Source organism: Notamacropus eugenii, chromosome 1 (genome assembly GCF_028372415.1).
Source record: "Notamacropus eugenii isolate mMacEug1 chromosome 1, mMacEug1.pri_v2, whole genome shotgun sequence".
Classification (NCBI taxonomy): Eukaryota; Metazoa; Chordata; class Mammalia; order Diprotodontia; family Macropodidae; genus Notamacropus; species Notamacropus eugenii.
Window position 1 is genome coordinate 694185478 of NC_092872.1, and position 16993 is coordinate 694202470.

At 41.4% G+C, this 16993-nt stretch overlaps 2 protein-coding genes across 3 annotated transcripts in view; both read left to right on the plus strand.

Annotated features, from left to right (window-relative positions):
* The window catches only part of LOC140521210 (cocaine esterase-like), a 39674-nt gene extending 31842 nt beyond the window's left edge, over positions 1-7832 (plus strand). The window contains exons 9-13 of the mRNA XM_072635958.1: positions 1545-1619; positions 2790-2937; positions 4299-4421; positions 6636-6714; positions 7544-7832. Coding sequence (XP_072492059.1) covers positions 1545-1619; positions 2790-2937; positions 4299-4421; positions 6636-6714; positions 7544-7727 — 609 coding nt within the window. The 3' untranslated portion in view covers positions 7728-7832. The remainder of the gene's footprint in view (positions 1-1544; positions 1620-2789; positions 2938-4298; positions 4422-6635; positions 6715-7543) is intronic.
* An 8621-nt stretch (positions 7833-16453) lies between these two features.
* The window catches only part of LOC140521209 (pyrethroid hydrolase Ces2e-like), a 33559-nt gene continuing 33019 nt past the window's right edge, over positions 16454-16993 (plus strand). For both annotated transcript variants that reach the window (XM_072635956.1, XM_072635957.1), the window contains exon 1: positions 16454-16563. In XM_072635956.1, coding sequence (XP_072492057.1) covers positions 16494-16563 — 70 coding nt within the window. In that variant the 5' untranslated portion in view covers positions 16454-16493. The remainder of the gene's footprint in view (positions 16564-16993) is intronic.

A 16993-nucleotide genomic window follows, 5' to 3' on the forward strand; every position in this document is an offset into this window, starting at 1 on the left:
AATAAATGGAAGAAATCATATAACAAATCAAAACAAGATACACAAACACACACACACACACACACACACACAAACATGATCTGCTACATTCTGCGAATGACTTCCATATTTTTTCTCTGAGTGTGGAAGGCATTTTGCCTTAGAAAACCACCATTGGGATTTTTTTTTAAATAAGTTTTTGCGTTATTATGAAATTCCAAATCTACCAGAAAAAACTCTCGCACACTGTGGTCGTTGTTGTGCACAAAGTTCTCCTGGTTCTGCTCCTTGCACTCAGCATCAGATCATATAAGTCCTTCCAGGCTTCTCTGAAGTCTTCTTGTTCATCACTTCTTATGGCACAATAGTACTCCATTACATCCATATACCATAATTTATTCAGCCATTCCCCAATTGAGGGGCATCCCCTTGACTTCCAGTTTTTGGCAACTACAAGGAGTGCTGCTATAAATATTTTTGTGGATGTGGGACCCTTTCCCATTTTTATGATCTCTTGGGGATACAGTCCTAATAGTGATATTGCTGGGTCAAAGGGTATGAACATTTTTGTAGCCCTTTGGGCATAGTTGCAAATTGCTCTCCAGAGTGGTTGGATGAGCTCACAGCTCCACTAACAATGAATTAGTGTTAGTGTTCCAACTCTCCCATGTCCTCTCCAGCATTTATCATTTTCTTGTTCTGTCATGTTTGCCAATCTTATAGGTGTGATGTGGTACCTCAGAGTTGTTTTGATTTGCATCTCTCTAATCAAAAGTGATTTAGAGCATTTTTTCATATGATTATAGATATCTTTAATTTCTTCCTCTGAAAATTGCCTGTTCATATCCTTTGACCATTTATCAATTGGGGAATGACTTGTAAGGTCTCTTTATTTTAAATGAACATTGAATAATACTAGCTGACATTAAGATAGCAATGAATAATTTACAAAAATTTCTTTCAATGTACCCACTGTGAGGTAGGGAATATTAAGATTTTTATCCCTCTTTGTAAAGTAACTAACTGAGGCTCCCAGACAGAAATAATTTAACTGCAACCACACAGCTGGGACCTCCTGATGTGAGACCAGATTTCAGTCCTATAGACTTCAGGGCATCATATCTCAAGGCCATTGGGTCGATATTAATTGTAATTACGACATGATATTAACAATCATTTGCCAGCTACTTCCTTAAGCACAGGCATATAAAGGTAGTCTGTTTACACTATGCACAAAAATAGAATTCTACCTTCATCATTACTAGAATAATATATTAAAGTAAGCATTAGTCATTGTCTAAGGCCAATAGTCTTTATGAAGAAACCACAACCACTCTTTATCATGCATTGGGTATTATTCACAATTTTGCTGGCCATTTTGCAAAATATATTGAATATTTTTCAGTGTGTGTTGGGCATCATTCAGTAATTCCTTAAAAAAAGTCTATGGCACTAGCTCCTCCTTAAAGGGTAAAATGACTTCCTTGGATTAGATTTGTTTTAAAAAATGCAAACATTTCATAAAGTTCTAAAGAATATTCAGTGTGCCATTTTTCTTCACACAGGAAATGGGTATTCCTGGATTTAAGGAAAACATGGATAAAGAAAGTATCCAATCAGCAATGCAAAGTCCATTATTGGTGAGATATCAAGCTTTATTTTAGAGCACCTGCTACGTAGCAGGCACTGGTTTATGTGCAGGGACAAAGTGAAACAGTCCCTGCCCTTGAAGAACTTATGTTGTATGAGGGAGATAACCTGCACACACAGAGACAGATGGGAAACATACACAAAGGGGTAAGACAGTAGGAGGAGGGAGGAACCAAGAATGATGCTCTATAGAATGTAATCTTTGAGCTGAGTCTTGTCAATGCAAAGGCATGGAGATGAGAGATGGAATGGGAAGAGTGAGGAACCAGAAAGTTGGCATACCTGGACCACAGAGCGTGAGGAGGGTAACAATGTGTAATAAATCTGGATGGGGCCATGTTGTTAAAAGCTCTAAATGCCAGACATAAGCATTTATATTTGATCCTGGAGATAATGAGCTTCCAGTAAAATTTACTTAGTTGAGGCAGGGGAGTAAAATGGTCAGATCTGTGCTTGGAAAATCACTTTATAAAATAAGTAGAGGATAGCTTGGAGTGGGGAGAGATCTTAGGGACAAGCACCAATGAGGAGGCCATTGAATTTGTCTAGGATAGGGCAAAAGAAGGTCCTTCCACTTTCTGACTTTGTTTTTTTCATAGTCAGAGAGTGGGAAGGGACCTTGGGGACCCCATGGAGCTCTATCCTTTCCTTGAGTCTCACTTTCTTCTACACCATGCCAAACAACTAGTTGTCTGGTATCTTCTTGAAGAATTTAACCCAGAAAGAGCAGACCTTGGTGGGGATGTTGTAAAGGGATGTAATGAGACCCAGGACCTATGAAAAGTAGGCATACTTGTATGGACTTTTCACTTGTGGTTGTTTAATTGATGAGTCATGTCTGAATCTTTGTGATTTTTTGTGGGGGGGTTGGTTCTTGGCAAAAGTGCTGGAGTGATTTTCCATTTCCTTCTCCAGCTCATTTTTCAGATGAGTTATGGAGCCAAACAAGTTTCAGTGACTTGCCTGGGGTCACATAGCTAATACATGTCAGAGGGGAGATTTGAGCAGAGTACCCCTGACTCTTGGGCCAGTGCACCATCCAGTGCACCACCTAGCTCCCTTGCTTATTTCTTACAATCAACCAACAAACATTCCCAAACAATCCATTGCCTGATAAATTGGTTTATCTGGTGCTCTTTCTCCTTCTGGGTCTCCTATAGACTTTTCCTCCTGTGCTTGTGAGTTTGATATTGGAAGAGTATTTTGGAGATACTGAGGACCCTGGAGAATATCGAGCTCAATTCCAGGAAATGATGGGGGATGTGATGTTTGTTATTCCAGCTCTCAAAGTGGCTAAATATCAGCACAGTGAGTATGGCATGGACCCTTTTCAGAATCAGTGTGAGAATGTCTCATCTCTAGGGCAATGTGTGTATATTATCCCCACATTCATGCAGAAAGAGATTCCTGCTCCTAGCTCTGCTATCATAGCCCCCAGAGTGGTTAAAGCCCCTTGTTCACCTTCCTTCTTCTTCCCTCTCCCTCAACCTAAACCCAGCAGGGCATTATGGAGGATTCTGTGACCATTATCTACAAATAATAATAAGTAATAACAATAACCCACATTTCTATAAGCAGATGCTCTCAACTATTTGGGGGTATGCATGATGGACCCCTTTAGAAGTCCAGGGGAAGTTACAGATAACTTCCAGAGTAATGTTTTTCTATGTATAAAAATACATAGAATAAAAAGAATTACATTGAAATTGAGTTATCAAAGTGCTCAACTAAAACTAAATCCCAGAACTCTTTCTGGATTGTGTTATTGTTATAATACACTTTATATCCATTACCACCCTGGATCCTTACAGTCTCATCCCAGTAGATTGAGCATGGACCTGGAGTCATAAAGACCCGAGTTCAAATCTGGACTCAGACAACTTGTAGCTGTGTGATTCCGAGTAAGTCATTTATGACTCTGTTTGCTTTAGTTTCCTCAAGTATGAAATGAAAATGATAATAACACCTCCGTCATTCAAAGCTCCAATTAGATACTATTTGTAAAGCAGTTAGCACAGTGTCTGGCGTGAAGTAGGTACCCTATAAATGCATATTCATAGGGCATCTAGGTGTCACAGTGCTGAGTGCTAGACCTGGATTAAGAAAGACTCTTCTTTCTGAGTTCAAATCTGACCTCAGATACTTACTAGCTGTGTGAGCCTGGCCAAGTCACTTCATCCTCTTTGCCTCACTTCCTTCATCTGTAAAATGAGCTGGAGAAGGAATTGGCAAACTATTCCAGTATCTTTACCAAGAAATATGCAGATGAGAACACGCTGAGTCAAATGTGACTGACAAACAACTGAACAACAAGTGCTCTTCCCCTCCCCTTCCCATGGGGTAGACAGGCTAGAGATTACTACCTCCACCTTTCAGCTGAAAAGTCAGCCTCAGAGAAGCAAAAGGATTGCCCCAAGGTCTTGTTGCTGGTTAATAGCAGGATCAGAATTGTGCCCCTGGTCTGTTTGACCAGACCCAGGCTCTTGCCTGCCTCACAGCATTGCTATGGGACAGTATTTGTTAAGGGGCTGCCTTTCAGGAGCTTGCTCTAATGGCCAGCTACCATTGCCCTCCCCACCCCCAAAGGAGGGAATCAGGCCAGGGGTCCCTGGCACATGGTCCTGTGTTCAGGGTGTCAATAAGTGTGGGCATTTCTTATGTTTGCCTAGGTCCCAGTTCTCCAGTCTACTTTTATGAATTTCAGCACCGACCAAGCAAGTTTCATGATGTCAAGCCGGATTTTGTGAAAGCAGACCATGGTGATGAGGTGCTTTTTGTCTTTGGAGTGCCATGTAAGCAGTGGAGAGGGGATGGAGCAGGAAGCTGTGGCTTGGGGGAGGCCAGTAGGGGGAGGATCTCTGGGGCTGTGGACTGCCATCTATGATCTACCTTACTCTCTGTGACATCAAAATAAATAATAATGCCTTATCTTTCCACGAAGGACCTTGCCATACATCAGCTCGTTTCATAATGATAATTACAATAGTTAAAGTAGCTAGCATTCATATAGTGCTTGAAGGCTTACAAAGACCTTTGTGTATGCCATTCTCATTTGATATCCTCAAAACAGCCCTGTGAAGTAAGTACTGGTGCTATCCCCATTTTATAGATTAAGAAGCAGAGACTGAGAAAGGTAAGTCATGGCTGGCCAATTGTCACAGAGCTAGTTAAGGGTCTGGGTCAGAATTTGATCTAGTGCTTTCTTGCTTCCATGTTCAGCACTCAGTCCACCTATGGTCTAGGGGGGGATCTTCCCAAATACCTTGTGAGGCTTACAATGTGGGTTGTTATCATGGCTGTTTGACAGAAGGGGAAACTGAAGTTCCTAGAGAGAAACAGACTCATCTAACATGACAGAGAGAGCAGGTCTAACCCCAAATCCAGTGTCCTTTCTGCCCTACCAGGTTCCCCCAGGAGGCCTGAATAGGGGACCAGCTGCCTGTTTTTCTTTTTTATTCTTTGGATTTGCACCTCCAACCCTTGGCACAGTGCTGGGGATAGAGGAGGGAATTGATAGTTACCTGGTTTACTCAGCATTTGGAGATTAAAGTGTCAGCCTTGGAAGTCCCCTTGATTGTTCAGTTGAACTGAATCAGGAGACTGAATCAGCTATTCTGTTCAGTTCAGTTTCTATGATTAAGCACTTCCAATATGCAGAGCCCTCTGTTCAACATGAATAAGACACAGTCTCTGACTTCCTGGAGTTTATTCCCCAGAAGGAAGATGAGGCAGGAAGGCACAAAACACATTTCCATGTGTCAGTGGACCAACCTGTGACATCAGCAATGTCCTCACCTCTCCTCTGAGGTAGACCCTATCCTGTCACACCATCTCATCCTGGTAATTCTTCTCTCTGTACTTCCCTAAATCCTGCACAGAGGATCTGTCCAATGTGCTGGAAACATTCTCTCTCTCCTCCCTTCCTTTGACCCACCTTACCTCCCTCTTTTCTTTCTTTCCTTTCTCCCTTGTTTGTTCCTTCTTGTTCTCCCCCTTTCTTCTGTCTCTTCTCTTCTCTTCCTCCCTCCCTCCCTCCCTTTTCTCCAGTTGTTCTAGATTCATCTTCTCTAGCAGTGCATTGATTCATTGACTGGTGGACAACAATCTCACATTTAGCATTCTTGGAAGTTAGTGTTTGCACGTGGTCCTAAATCTGTGTTTTTGCAAGTCTCTCCCTATTTTGACTTCTTTGCTCCTGTCCTGGTAAAATTGGAAGGCCAGTTTATATCTTCATCTGGGTCAGGACTTGCCATGGCCAATGAACTCATGACCTTATGTGCCAGCAGCTGCTGCCGAGACAGTCTGCACTGCTCCAGGCATGGGTCTTGAATAGCAGGCACTGTATGGGCAGGGACCATAGGCAAAAACTTCATGGCTACCAGGGCTTGTGCTATACTATTTGAGATTAGAAGAATAGTAATAATTATGATAGATAATATTTACAACAACCATACCATCATTATATTTATATACAATTACATAATGCAATTATAAAATTATAATATACCTTATTATAACATTATATATTATAAAAATTATATAATAACACAGATATAATAATTATAGCTAGCATTTATGTAACACTTTTTACAAGTTTTGTAAAGTACTCTCTATATATCATCTCTCTCTTTTTTAACCCTTCCAACAGCCCTGGGGCACAAGTGCTATTATTATCCCAGTTTTTCAAACAAAGAAACAAAGGAAGACAGAGATTAAATGACTTGCCCAGGGTCACTCATCTAATCAGTGTCTGAAGCTAGATTAGAACTTGGGTCTTTCTTATTTTCAGTCCAGCTGCACCAGTTTGTTTTTTGGGTAGAGACCCAATTAAGGAGTCAGACAGAGTCAGACAACAGAAGCTCTGGGGGATCCTCTCAGAGGAGAGTGGCATGAGGGAAACTATTGGAGGAAGATAAAGTCAGTGGTCAGGGCTGGAGACTGGAGCAAAGGGGGCTTTTGGGTCTACCTTTTGACCTTAACCAAGATGTTTCTTTTTCTGTTCCTAGTTTTAGGAGAAGCAACAGAAGAGGAAAAACTCCTGAGTCACAGGATAATGAGCTACTGGGCAAACTTTGCCAGTCATGGGTGAGAAAGCTGGTCCTGGTTTCCCAATAGTTTCCTGTGGGTTAATGTCTGTTCCTTGGCAAAAAGTTTTGCACTTACATAGAAGTTCCCTGATTAACATTTTTCAGGAAAAAAAAGGGTAATTCAATGTGGCGGTAAGATCTGGTGATCATTGTAACCCTTCCTCCAGTTCAAGACTAGGGCTGGAGTGGGGGGTGATGTTGCTCTGACAGACTCACCCTTCATATGGGCATCTTGAAAGGACTTCAAGTAAGATCAGCAACTCTCCTGGCCCTCACCACTGCCCTTGAGTCTCAATGACTTCTTTTCTCAATGACTTCTCTTCCCCTTTGAGAAGCATTAGAATAGGTGGTAGTGGCAAGAGCCTTGGATGTGGAGTCCAATGTTGTTGTGTTTATTCTTTGTGACCCCTTCTGAGTTTTCTTGTCCAAGTTGAGTCATTTGTCCAAGGTCACACAGTAAGTAAATGACTGAGGCTGGATTTTATCTGAGGTCTCCCTGACTCCAGGCCTGGCTCTTTCCACTGTAGCACCTAGCTGGCCCTTTGAAAAGGAGTCCAGTGATATGATTTCAAATCCAGACTTGGCTACTTATTTCCTATATGAATGTTTTCATCCTTTGGACCTTCCACATTGGATACATTAGAAAGGCTCAACCTGAAAGATGAAGACAGGATGGGTGGACAAGTCTCTCTCTTGACTCTACCACTGCCTGCTGACTCCTATCTTTGAGTTCATTCCTTGGTTCCCAGACTGAGCTGAGGGTGGCTTGCTAGCCTTGCCAATGGAGAGGGCCCTTTCAGCTCCAAATGCTTATTTTTTCCTTCCAGGGACCCAAATGGTGGAGACCTTTTTCACTGGCCAGTCTATGACCAGAAGGAAGAGTACCTGCAGCTGAATTTGCAGTCAAATGTGGGAAAGAACCTGAAGAGTGATAAATATGAGTTCTGGACCAAGATCTTGCCTCAGAAGATGGAGGAATCACAGTTTGCAAAGTCAAGGGAAGACTTGTGATCCCTAAGCAGAACCATTTTTATAGTGGTTTCGGACCAATAATACTCAGTCATTTCCTTTGAGTAGTTTCTTCATCTGAAGTAAATTATATTTCAATCTTGAATGAAATATTTTGCCTGTCACTTACTGCTCTGGGAGAAAAATTTAATTGATATCCAGAAGGAAAAAAAAACACAGTTTTAGGCACTGTGCAATGGAAACACTTTTAGCAATATCATCTCTTTTGTAAGAGATCTTTCAGTTCTGAGGCAGTCATCATCAATCTAATGACAGCGAACAGTCCACCCTATCTCTAGAGGAAAAAAACCCCTGGTTCTTTTCATTGAATTATAGAGGAGATGATTTCATTTTCTGTCATTGTATCTCTTGGGCACTTGGTAGGGAAAGAATTAATGCTTAATGATTGACTGAATTATTGATTTAGACCTGGAAGGGATAGTAGAAACCATTCAACAAGAATGAACACTGAGGCCCAAAGAAGGGAAAGGAGTTATCCAATGTGATGCAGATACTAAAGACACTAAAGAACTTTGGAACTGATTGAATGAGATGGCAGACTCTGGCAAAGGACCACCCAGCATGGCATGCCCTCATCAAAATAAACACTGTGCTCCATGAGTGAAGAAGAATTGCAGTAGCTCAAAAGACATGTGAAATGCACGACTTTAGAGACATCTCCACTCCAAATGTTCATAAGGACTATTTGTGCCTGACCTCTGGTAGAGGCTTCTGAGCTCATGTTGGTCTGCTCAGCCACAGACAGGCACATTTTACTTTGACTCAAACAAAGTAATGTCATTTTGGTACTCTTCTAGAATGTAGGACAACAACCAACCAACCAAGTGTCTGAATCAGGATCTGAACTCAGGTCTTCCTGATTCCAAGTCCGGTACCCCATTCATTCATTGTACCACAGAATTTGAAGTCTATTGGAATGGTCCTTTTCTCTTTCCTTCCAGATATGACACTAGCTGCATTCTAGCTTTGAGGAAACTGGTTGAACTGGATTAATTTACTTAAATTAATTTAAATTAATTCAATTATTTGCAATTCCAACTCCTGGAACAGCTATTGAAGCAGGCTCCCACTGCCCTGGGGGCAATTCTTGGCATGATGTCAATGGAAATTAAATAACCCAGGGAAAGTTCTGAGAGTCATTCCATTTTCCTTTTTTCACTTGAAGCCTAACATTGTCAGTTCCTACTTTCCTTAGGTGATTTGGAATATCACAGAATATGTAGACATAGAATTGTAGAATTAGAAGGGACCACAGAGACCACTAGTCCAATGTATACCTAAGCAAGAATGCTCTTCTCTTATTGTTGTTTGTCCTTTATTTTCAAAGAGGACCATGATATCAGAAAGATAATGCCATGGGTTGCAAATGTATTGGATTTAAGTGATGGAAGGTTCTGCAAAGTCACCAGCCTCACTCTTTCCCTTGAAGCCATCTGGATCCAGTGACAAGATATAAATTAGGATGACTGGAGATGGCCAAGGATGCAGTGAGAAACCTTGGCCTTTTTAACCTAATGTCTTTCCTGGATCTCAGTTTGACTAAGTCAATGCCCATTCAGCTGGTAAGTATAGGTAAGAAAAGAGGTAAAGAACTAACAGCCTCTTTTACCTAGTCAAAAAACAAAAATCAATCTGGGAGAGGAAGACCCTCAGAGTTTCTGGACAAACAGAAACAGTTGCTATTGACATTCATTCAAAGGCACCAGTGCCTAACAGTGACAAGGTGGGGCTTGTGCTGGGACCTATTTTTGGTTAATCAGTGGGATTCAGAGTGATTTAGGTTTCCAACATCTCCCATGTCTCACATTCAATTTCAAAGTTCTTAAGGGAGACTTTGAGAGTGTGTTTGTATTATTGTTTTTTTTGTCACCACCATATGAACACTTACTCTGTGTGAGTTCTCCATTAAAGTCTTTTAGGCATTCAACATCATGACCTGTCCATCAGAGTTGTGCTATCTGCAGTAGAGAAGGGAAGGGAAGGGAAGGGAATGGAAAGGAGGGGAAGGGAAGAGAGAAGGAAGGAGCTGCATTGCCCAATTGGAACAGAACAGTTGGGTCCCCAGTGGGACAGCTTTGACTTGTCACATGTTGTTTTTTGTCTTTTGTTCTTGAAGAGCATCATGGAATCAGGAATCTGGTACCATGATTTGAAAGTGAATGGGATTTAAGTTGGGGAGGGGCTATGAAAAGTAACCAGCTTCACTTTCTCCTACTGAGCCCTTTTCATCCAGTGGCAAAGTGTAAATCAGGACTATTGGAGATGTCCCTGGATGCAGTGAGAGAACATGGCCTTTTAAGCTAAGGTCTTTCCTACATCTCAGTCTGAGTGAGGGAAAACTCATTCAGTGATTAAGGCTAGGTAAGAAATGAGGTAAAGGATGGCCTCTTTGACCTAGTAAAAAAATAAAAATAAAAATTCATTCTTGGGAAGGGAATACCTTCAGGTTTTCTTACCATTCACTCTTAGCTATCAGGACCCAAACAATGACCAAGTGGGGTGTGTGTGTGTGTGTGTGTGTGTGTGTGTGTGTGTGTGTGTGTGTGTGTGTGTATGTGATTACATGATTGCCCTTCATTCCTGAAGAGGAGAAAAATGACATCACTGTGTTAGAGTCAAGTTATAATGTTTCTGACTATGGCTGATTAGACCAATATGATCTCAGAATGGTCTACCACATGTTGGGTTCAAACAGTTCATATGAACATGTGGAGTAGATTCCCTAAATTTGTGAATGTCATGTTTCTTTTGAGTTCCTTCAATTCTGCTTTGTTCATAGAGCACAAAACCTGTGATGAGGGCATGTCATGCTGGGAGGACCTATGCCAGCATCTCTCATGTCTCACAATCAATTCCAAAGTTCTAAAGGGAGACCTTGAGACTGTCCTTGGATTGCTTCTTCTGACCACCACATAAACACTTATTCTGTGTGAATTCTCCATGAAATAGTCTTTTAGCAAGTGCACATTTAGCATTCAAACAATATGGCCAGCCCATGGGAACTGGGTTCTCTGCAGAAGGGAAGGGAAAAGAGAAAGGAGAAAGGAGCTGCACTGCTCAGTGGGGCAGCTCAGACTGCTCATTAGTTGGTGTTTGTTCACAAAGAATAGCATGATATCGGGAAGGTGATATCATGAATTGCAACTGAATTGGATTTTAATGAGGGAGGACTGTACAAAGATATCACCCTCACTTTCTCCTGCAGTGCCATCTGGATTCAGTGTCAAGATATAGAGCAGGATGACTGGAGCTGCCTCGTCCCTCCCCTCCCACCCCCCCCCGTATATGCTAGAGCAGCATTATAAACCCAAGTTTACCTGACTTCAAGACCAGCCCTCTTTCCATAGTACTGACTGTTGCTTCTCAGTATTATGGCATAAAACTCCAAAGATGTATCCTCTCGACTATGTGCAGAGTATCATGATGTATGGTAGAAGGCATACAAAATTTAGGTGAGATGCATTTTCCCTCAAGGAGGTTATAATCTAATGAAGTAGGGGAGGAGTAAGATCCTGAAGAAACAATAGACATTTATTAAGCACCCACTATGTCCTAGATACTATGCCAGGAGCCAGGATACAACAACAAAGGATGAAACAATCTGAAATTTCCAGAAGCTTACATCTTAATGGAGAAATTAATAATATCTATATAAGGATAGGAAGGGAATAAATATAACACCAACAGAGCTCACTATAACACATGCTATTAAATGGGCCTGCTTTGGGCCAGCTTTTCTATGCTAGTTTTTGGCATCTGTAAAATGGTACTCAAACATCTTCAGGGAAGTTGCCTTCCTCCTTTTTGACTTGATCAATACCATTTCCTCAAATCCCAATCCGGAAGAAGCTTCTTGTCATTTGTCCCTATACAATTTAATTCAATTCACTGCACATAGGGCATTGAACTAGGAGCTAGGGATCCAGTGAGAAAAAAAGAAAGAGAGAAGGAGATAGGGAGAAAAGAAAGGGTAAAACAAAAAGAAAAAAAGGAATAAAGAGAAAGAAAGAGGGTGGTAAGAATAAAGAGAGAGACGAAAAGAGAAAAAGAGAGAAAGAAAAGAAAGGAAAAGAAAAGGAAGAAGAGAAAGAGAGAGGAAGGAAGAGAAACAAGAAAAGGAAGGAAGATAAAGAAGACAAAGAGAAAGAGAGAGTTAAGCAAAAACTAAACAAGAAAAGAAGGAAGAGAGAAAGAGAGAAGAAAGAAAAAGAATGAAAGACTCCCTGTTTTCAAGGTATCAGGAGGACACAGTACATATGAAACTAAACACAAAATATATGCAAAGTAAGAGGACAGTCAGAGGCACACAAATACTGAAAAAAGTTTCAAGAGTTACAAATATTGTCTTTCCCTGTAGGAATGTAAATAGTTCAACTTTAGTAAGTCCCATATGACTTCTCTTTGCTGTTTACCTTTTCATGCTTCTCTTGATTCTTGTGTTTGAGAATCAAATTTTCTTTTCAGCTCTGGTCTTTTCATCAAGAATGGCTGAAAGTCCTCTATTTCATTGAAAGAGCATTTTTTCCCCTGACATTTTATATTCAGCTTTTTTGAGTTTGCTGATTCTTGGTTTTAGTCCTAGTTCCTTTGACTTCTGGAATATCGTATTACACACCCTTCAATCCCTTAATGTAGAAGCTGCTAGATCTTGTGTTATCCTGACTGTATTTCCACAATACTTGAATTGCTTCTTTCTAGCTACTTGCAATATTTTCTCCTTGACCACAAAACTCTGGAATTTGGCCACAATGTTCCTTGGAGTTTCTCTTTTTGGATCTCTTTCAGGAGGTGATCAGTGGATTCTTTCAATATTTATTTTGCCCCCTGGTTCTAGAATATCATGGCAATTTTCCTTGATAATTTCATGAAAGATGGTGTCTAGGCTCTTTTTTTGATCATGGCTTTCAGGTAGTCTCATAATTTTTAAATTGTCTCTCCTGGATCTATTTTCCAGGTCAGTTGTTTTTCCAATGAAATATTTCACATTATCTTCCATTTTTTCATTCTTTTGGTTTTGTTTTGTGGTGTCTTGGTTTCTCATAAAGTCATTAGCCTCCATCTGTTCCGTTCTAATTTTGAAAGAACTATTTTCTTCAGTGAGCTTTTGAACCTCCTTTTCCATTTGGCTAATTCTGCTTTTTAAAACATTCTTCTCCTCACTGGCTTTTTGAACCTCTTTTGCCAATTGAGTTAGTCTATTTTTAAAGGTGTTATTTTCTTCAGCATTTTTTTGGGTCTCTTTTAGCAAGGTGTTGACCTGCTTTTCATGCTTTTCTTGAATCTCTCTCATTTCTCTTCCCAATTTTTCCTCCACCTCTCTTACTTGATTTTCAAAATCCTTTTTGAGCTCATCCATGGCCTGAGACCACTGAATATTTATTTTGGATGTTTGGAATACAGAAACCTTGACTTTTATGTCTTTCCCTGATGGTAAGCATTGTTCTTCTTCATCTGAAAGGATGGGAGGAGATATCTGTTCACCAAGAAAGTAGCCTTCTATAGTCTTATTTTTTCCCCCTTTTTTGGGCATTTTTCCCAACCAGTTACTTGACTTTTGGGTCCTTTGTCAAGAGTAGGGTATACTCTGGGAATCTGTAAGATCTCAGTTCCTCCAGGGTGGCCCAATCAAGCATGTACTGGTCTGGATGCAGAGAGGGATTTTTGCACCCAGAATCTTAGCAGTTACCTCTCCACAGCCTCCTGGCCTCCAGTTCCTCCAAGTCAGTACTGGGGGATGATTTTCAGATAAGCTGGATGGGCAGGGCTGCGATTCAGTGTGAAACAAAGACCAACTCCCCTAGGGCCTCCACACAGGGCTGGGGCAAGGCTCAGCTCTTTGATGCCCCCAGGGGTTTTTATGCTCTAATAATGGTCTTGCTGCTGTGCCTGCCAATGTGGCTGTCTGCCGACATGGCCACCTGCCTATGTAGCCTCTGCCATGGCTGCCTAAGGCTGGAGCTATGGAAGGCCCTTCTCCCTTCCTGGCCAGCTGAAAAAGCCCCATCACTGACCTTTGGTGCCTGTGGGTTGAGGGATCTGTGATCTGGTTGCTGCTGGGACTGGGGATTCCACGACTGCAGATTCTGCCCCCAAGGGCTGTTCGTGAGCCATGCTGTGGCCAAGGCTGGGCTGGGCTCCATACTCTGCTCCGCATCTGGTGCAACACACGTTTCCCATGGGCCTTTCAGGTCACCCTGGGCTGGAAATCTCCACTCTGTTGTTCTCCACTTCTGCTGCTCCAAAATTTGTTGAGAGTTCCTCTCTACAGGTATTTTATGGGCTGTGGGGGGAGACCCTGTTTATGTGTGTCTTTCTACTTCACCATCTTGGCTCTGCCTCTCCCATCTAGAGGCACATAAATACTGAGAGATAGAGATAGAGAAACACAGAGACAGACATAGACAGAGACAGAGAGATAGAGACACAGAGACAGACAAAGAGATAGAGGCAGAGAGACAGAGCATCAAAAGTAGGGGGAACAGGGATGGTCCCAGGCACTAGTAGAACCTGAGCTGTACTTTCAAAAAAAGTTAAAATCTCTGTCAAGAAGGATGAGAAGGGGACACCCTCCCAGCATGGAATAGCACCTGTCAAAATGTCCCAGGAAGGAATTGGAGAGTCATATAACAGAAATTCTAGCAGCAAACTGGACTGGAAAGTACCATAGATTCACTGAATCCTGTAAGGCTTTGGTGATTAGGCTAGATCAATCTCAGCCCTCCATGCTGCTGCAAATAATCAGAAGCAGAACTGTTCCTTCCACACTCTCTCTCATACACTCAGCAAAAAGGAGCTGTAGGAACTGTGGATAAAGTGACTTGGAGTCAGGAAGACTTGACCTCATATCTGGTCCTTTACCAGTACCTGTGTGACTCTGGGAAAGCATGTGATCTCTGTCCATTTCCTCATGTATAAAATGGGGTTAATAATAATACTTTATAGCTCTCAGCATTGTTCCAACATTCACATGAGATCATATTTGTAAAGTGCCTTGCAAACCTTGAAGCATTATATAAATATTAGCTATCATCATCATTTATTAAATCTGCTCATACTGAATCCATGATCTCCTCCCAATACTGTTCTTTCTCTCTTCTCCCATGGCCAGTCACTCTAATTATAGACAAACAGCTCAGTCTGTACCCAGACAGGTCTCTAACCATTCCATAATCCAACCACAGACCTAGAGCTACTTTCTGACTCCCTGATAACCTTCAGCCTCCTAGTGCAGCTTTGACCTCTGGTTTAATTCACATTCTTTGTATAATTAACCTGCTAGGCAGTGCAATGGATAAAATGCTGAACCTGAAATCAGGAAGTACTGAATTCAAAACCAGCCTCCAGACACTTTTAATAGTTGTGTGACACTGGGCAAATCACTTAACTTCTATTTGCCTCAGTTTCCTCATTGATAAAATATGGATAATAACAGCACCTCCCTCCCAGGGTTCTTGTGAGGATCAAATGAAATATTGGTAAAACACTTTGTAAACCTTAAATCATTAAAGAAATGCTAGCTATTATTAACTAATATTACTATTCCAAATCATTTCTCAGAATGCTTGGCCCAATTTGCCATTCCATTAGCAATTCATTAATGTGTCAGTCTTTATGCAACTACATCATGGACTACTGTCATGTTTTGTTATCTCTGTCAGTTTTCTAGTTGTGAAGTAAAACCTCAGGGTTGTTTTAATTTTCTTTACTCCATTATTAGTGACTTGGAGCACTCTTTCATTTATGTAACCCATAATGTACACACTGGGGGTGGGGTGGAGAGGGTGCAAGATCAGGTTGTCCTTATCCAAATTCATAGTGACAAGTAGGTTTTCCATTGGGTTTCAGTCAGGTCTCACCCTTGCAACTCCAAGGGAAACAAACCAGGGATTGTGGGTACTCTCCAAGTGCTTTGTGATCTTCCTCTCTTCCCCCTCCTCTGCCCTTTTCCTTTATATGCTATTTCCCTCCCTTAGTATGTAAACTCCCAGAGGGCATGGGCTGTTTTTCTGCTGGTATTTATATTCCCAGAACTTAGAACTGTGGGTTCAAATCCTGCCTCAAATTCTCCCTAGCTGTGTGACTCTGGGAAAATCACTTAACCCTTTGGGCTTCAGTTTTCTCATTTGTAAAGAGAACTGGACAAGAAAATGGCAAACCACTCAAGTATCTTTGCTAAGGACTTGGGGTCAGGAAGAAAAACTAACTGAAGAGTTTCAAGGGGGAAAGGTCACAGAACTCTCCAGCAACTGGGAGAGAGGGTGTTTAGGTTGTGTAATTCAAATTTTGACCCTTGGCACTTCAGTTGAAGTGGTGGGGGCAGCTCAGACTGGCTTTTGTGAATTCATTGTCAAATTTGTGCCTGGAATCAGAAAATCCTGCAATTCAAGCCTTGAGTTACCATTTTCTTGATTGTTTTCACTTAAGAAAGTGTTGAAAACTGTTACTGATAAGATTAAATTTAAGAGTGTGTCATAGATACGTTTGTTTGGTTTTGTTTACCAGGGAGCTTGTAATACATTTACCAGCATATCCCTACTGGACAGATAGATTTTCAGATTTGCTTCTTTTGCCTTTAGGGATTCAAAGTTTTTTTCCCCAGAGTCTCTAAGACAAGTTCTGAGGAGGAAGCCCTGTAAGTAACCCTTAGCCCCAGTTTCCCTGCAGTGCCCTTTGATCCAGTTCTTTTTGTATTTAAAGCCAGGCCAGGAATCTGATTAGTCACAACCAGAAGGCTGTGCAGAGGGAAAGATGTGGAAGACTTCCCTGCTCCCCAAGGTCCTGACTTTGGGGGTTCTGAGTATCTTGATTCAAGCCCCAGGTGAGCCACTGTGCTAGGCTGACCCAGAGTAGAGGACGATTTCTGGGGAGAACATGGGAGGAGTCCATTGGTTTTCCCATTGGGCATGATAATGTTTAATATAAAATTTTGGAATAATCTCTTTGTTCTCTCTGAAGTAAACTCAGAGAATGCCTCTTCCTATGTCAGCAAAAGCCAGCCAAAGCTGACTCTGCATTCCTTGGAGACCTTTAACCTATGATATATCTTGAATAATGGGACTTTCCTTTGTATCTTATTATCTATAGACACATACTATGTTATGGCATATTAATGGTAAGGAAAAAATAGGCATCCTGGGTTTCTATTGAACATTGTTTGCCCCTTCCTGTGTCAGTTATCTGTTTAGGGCAGGAAGCCTGCCACTCACTAGTGGTGGGATTTCCTTCCTTGTCACCGAGACATATGTTTA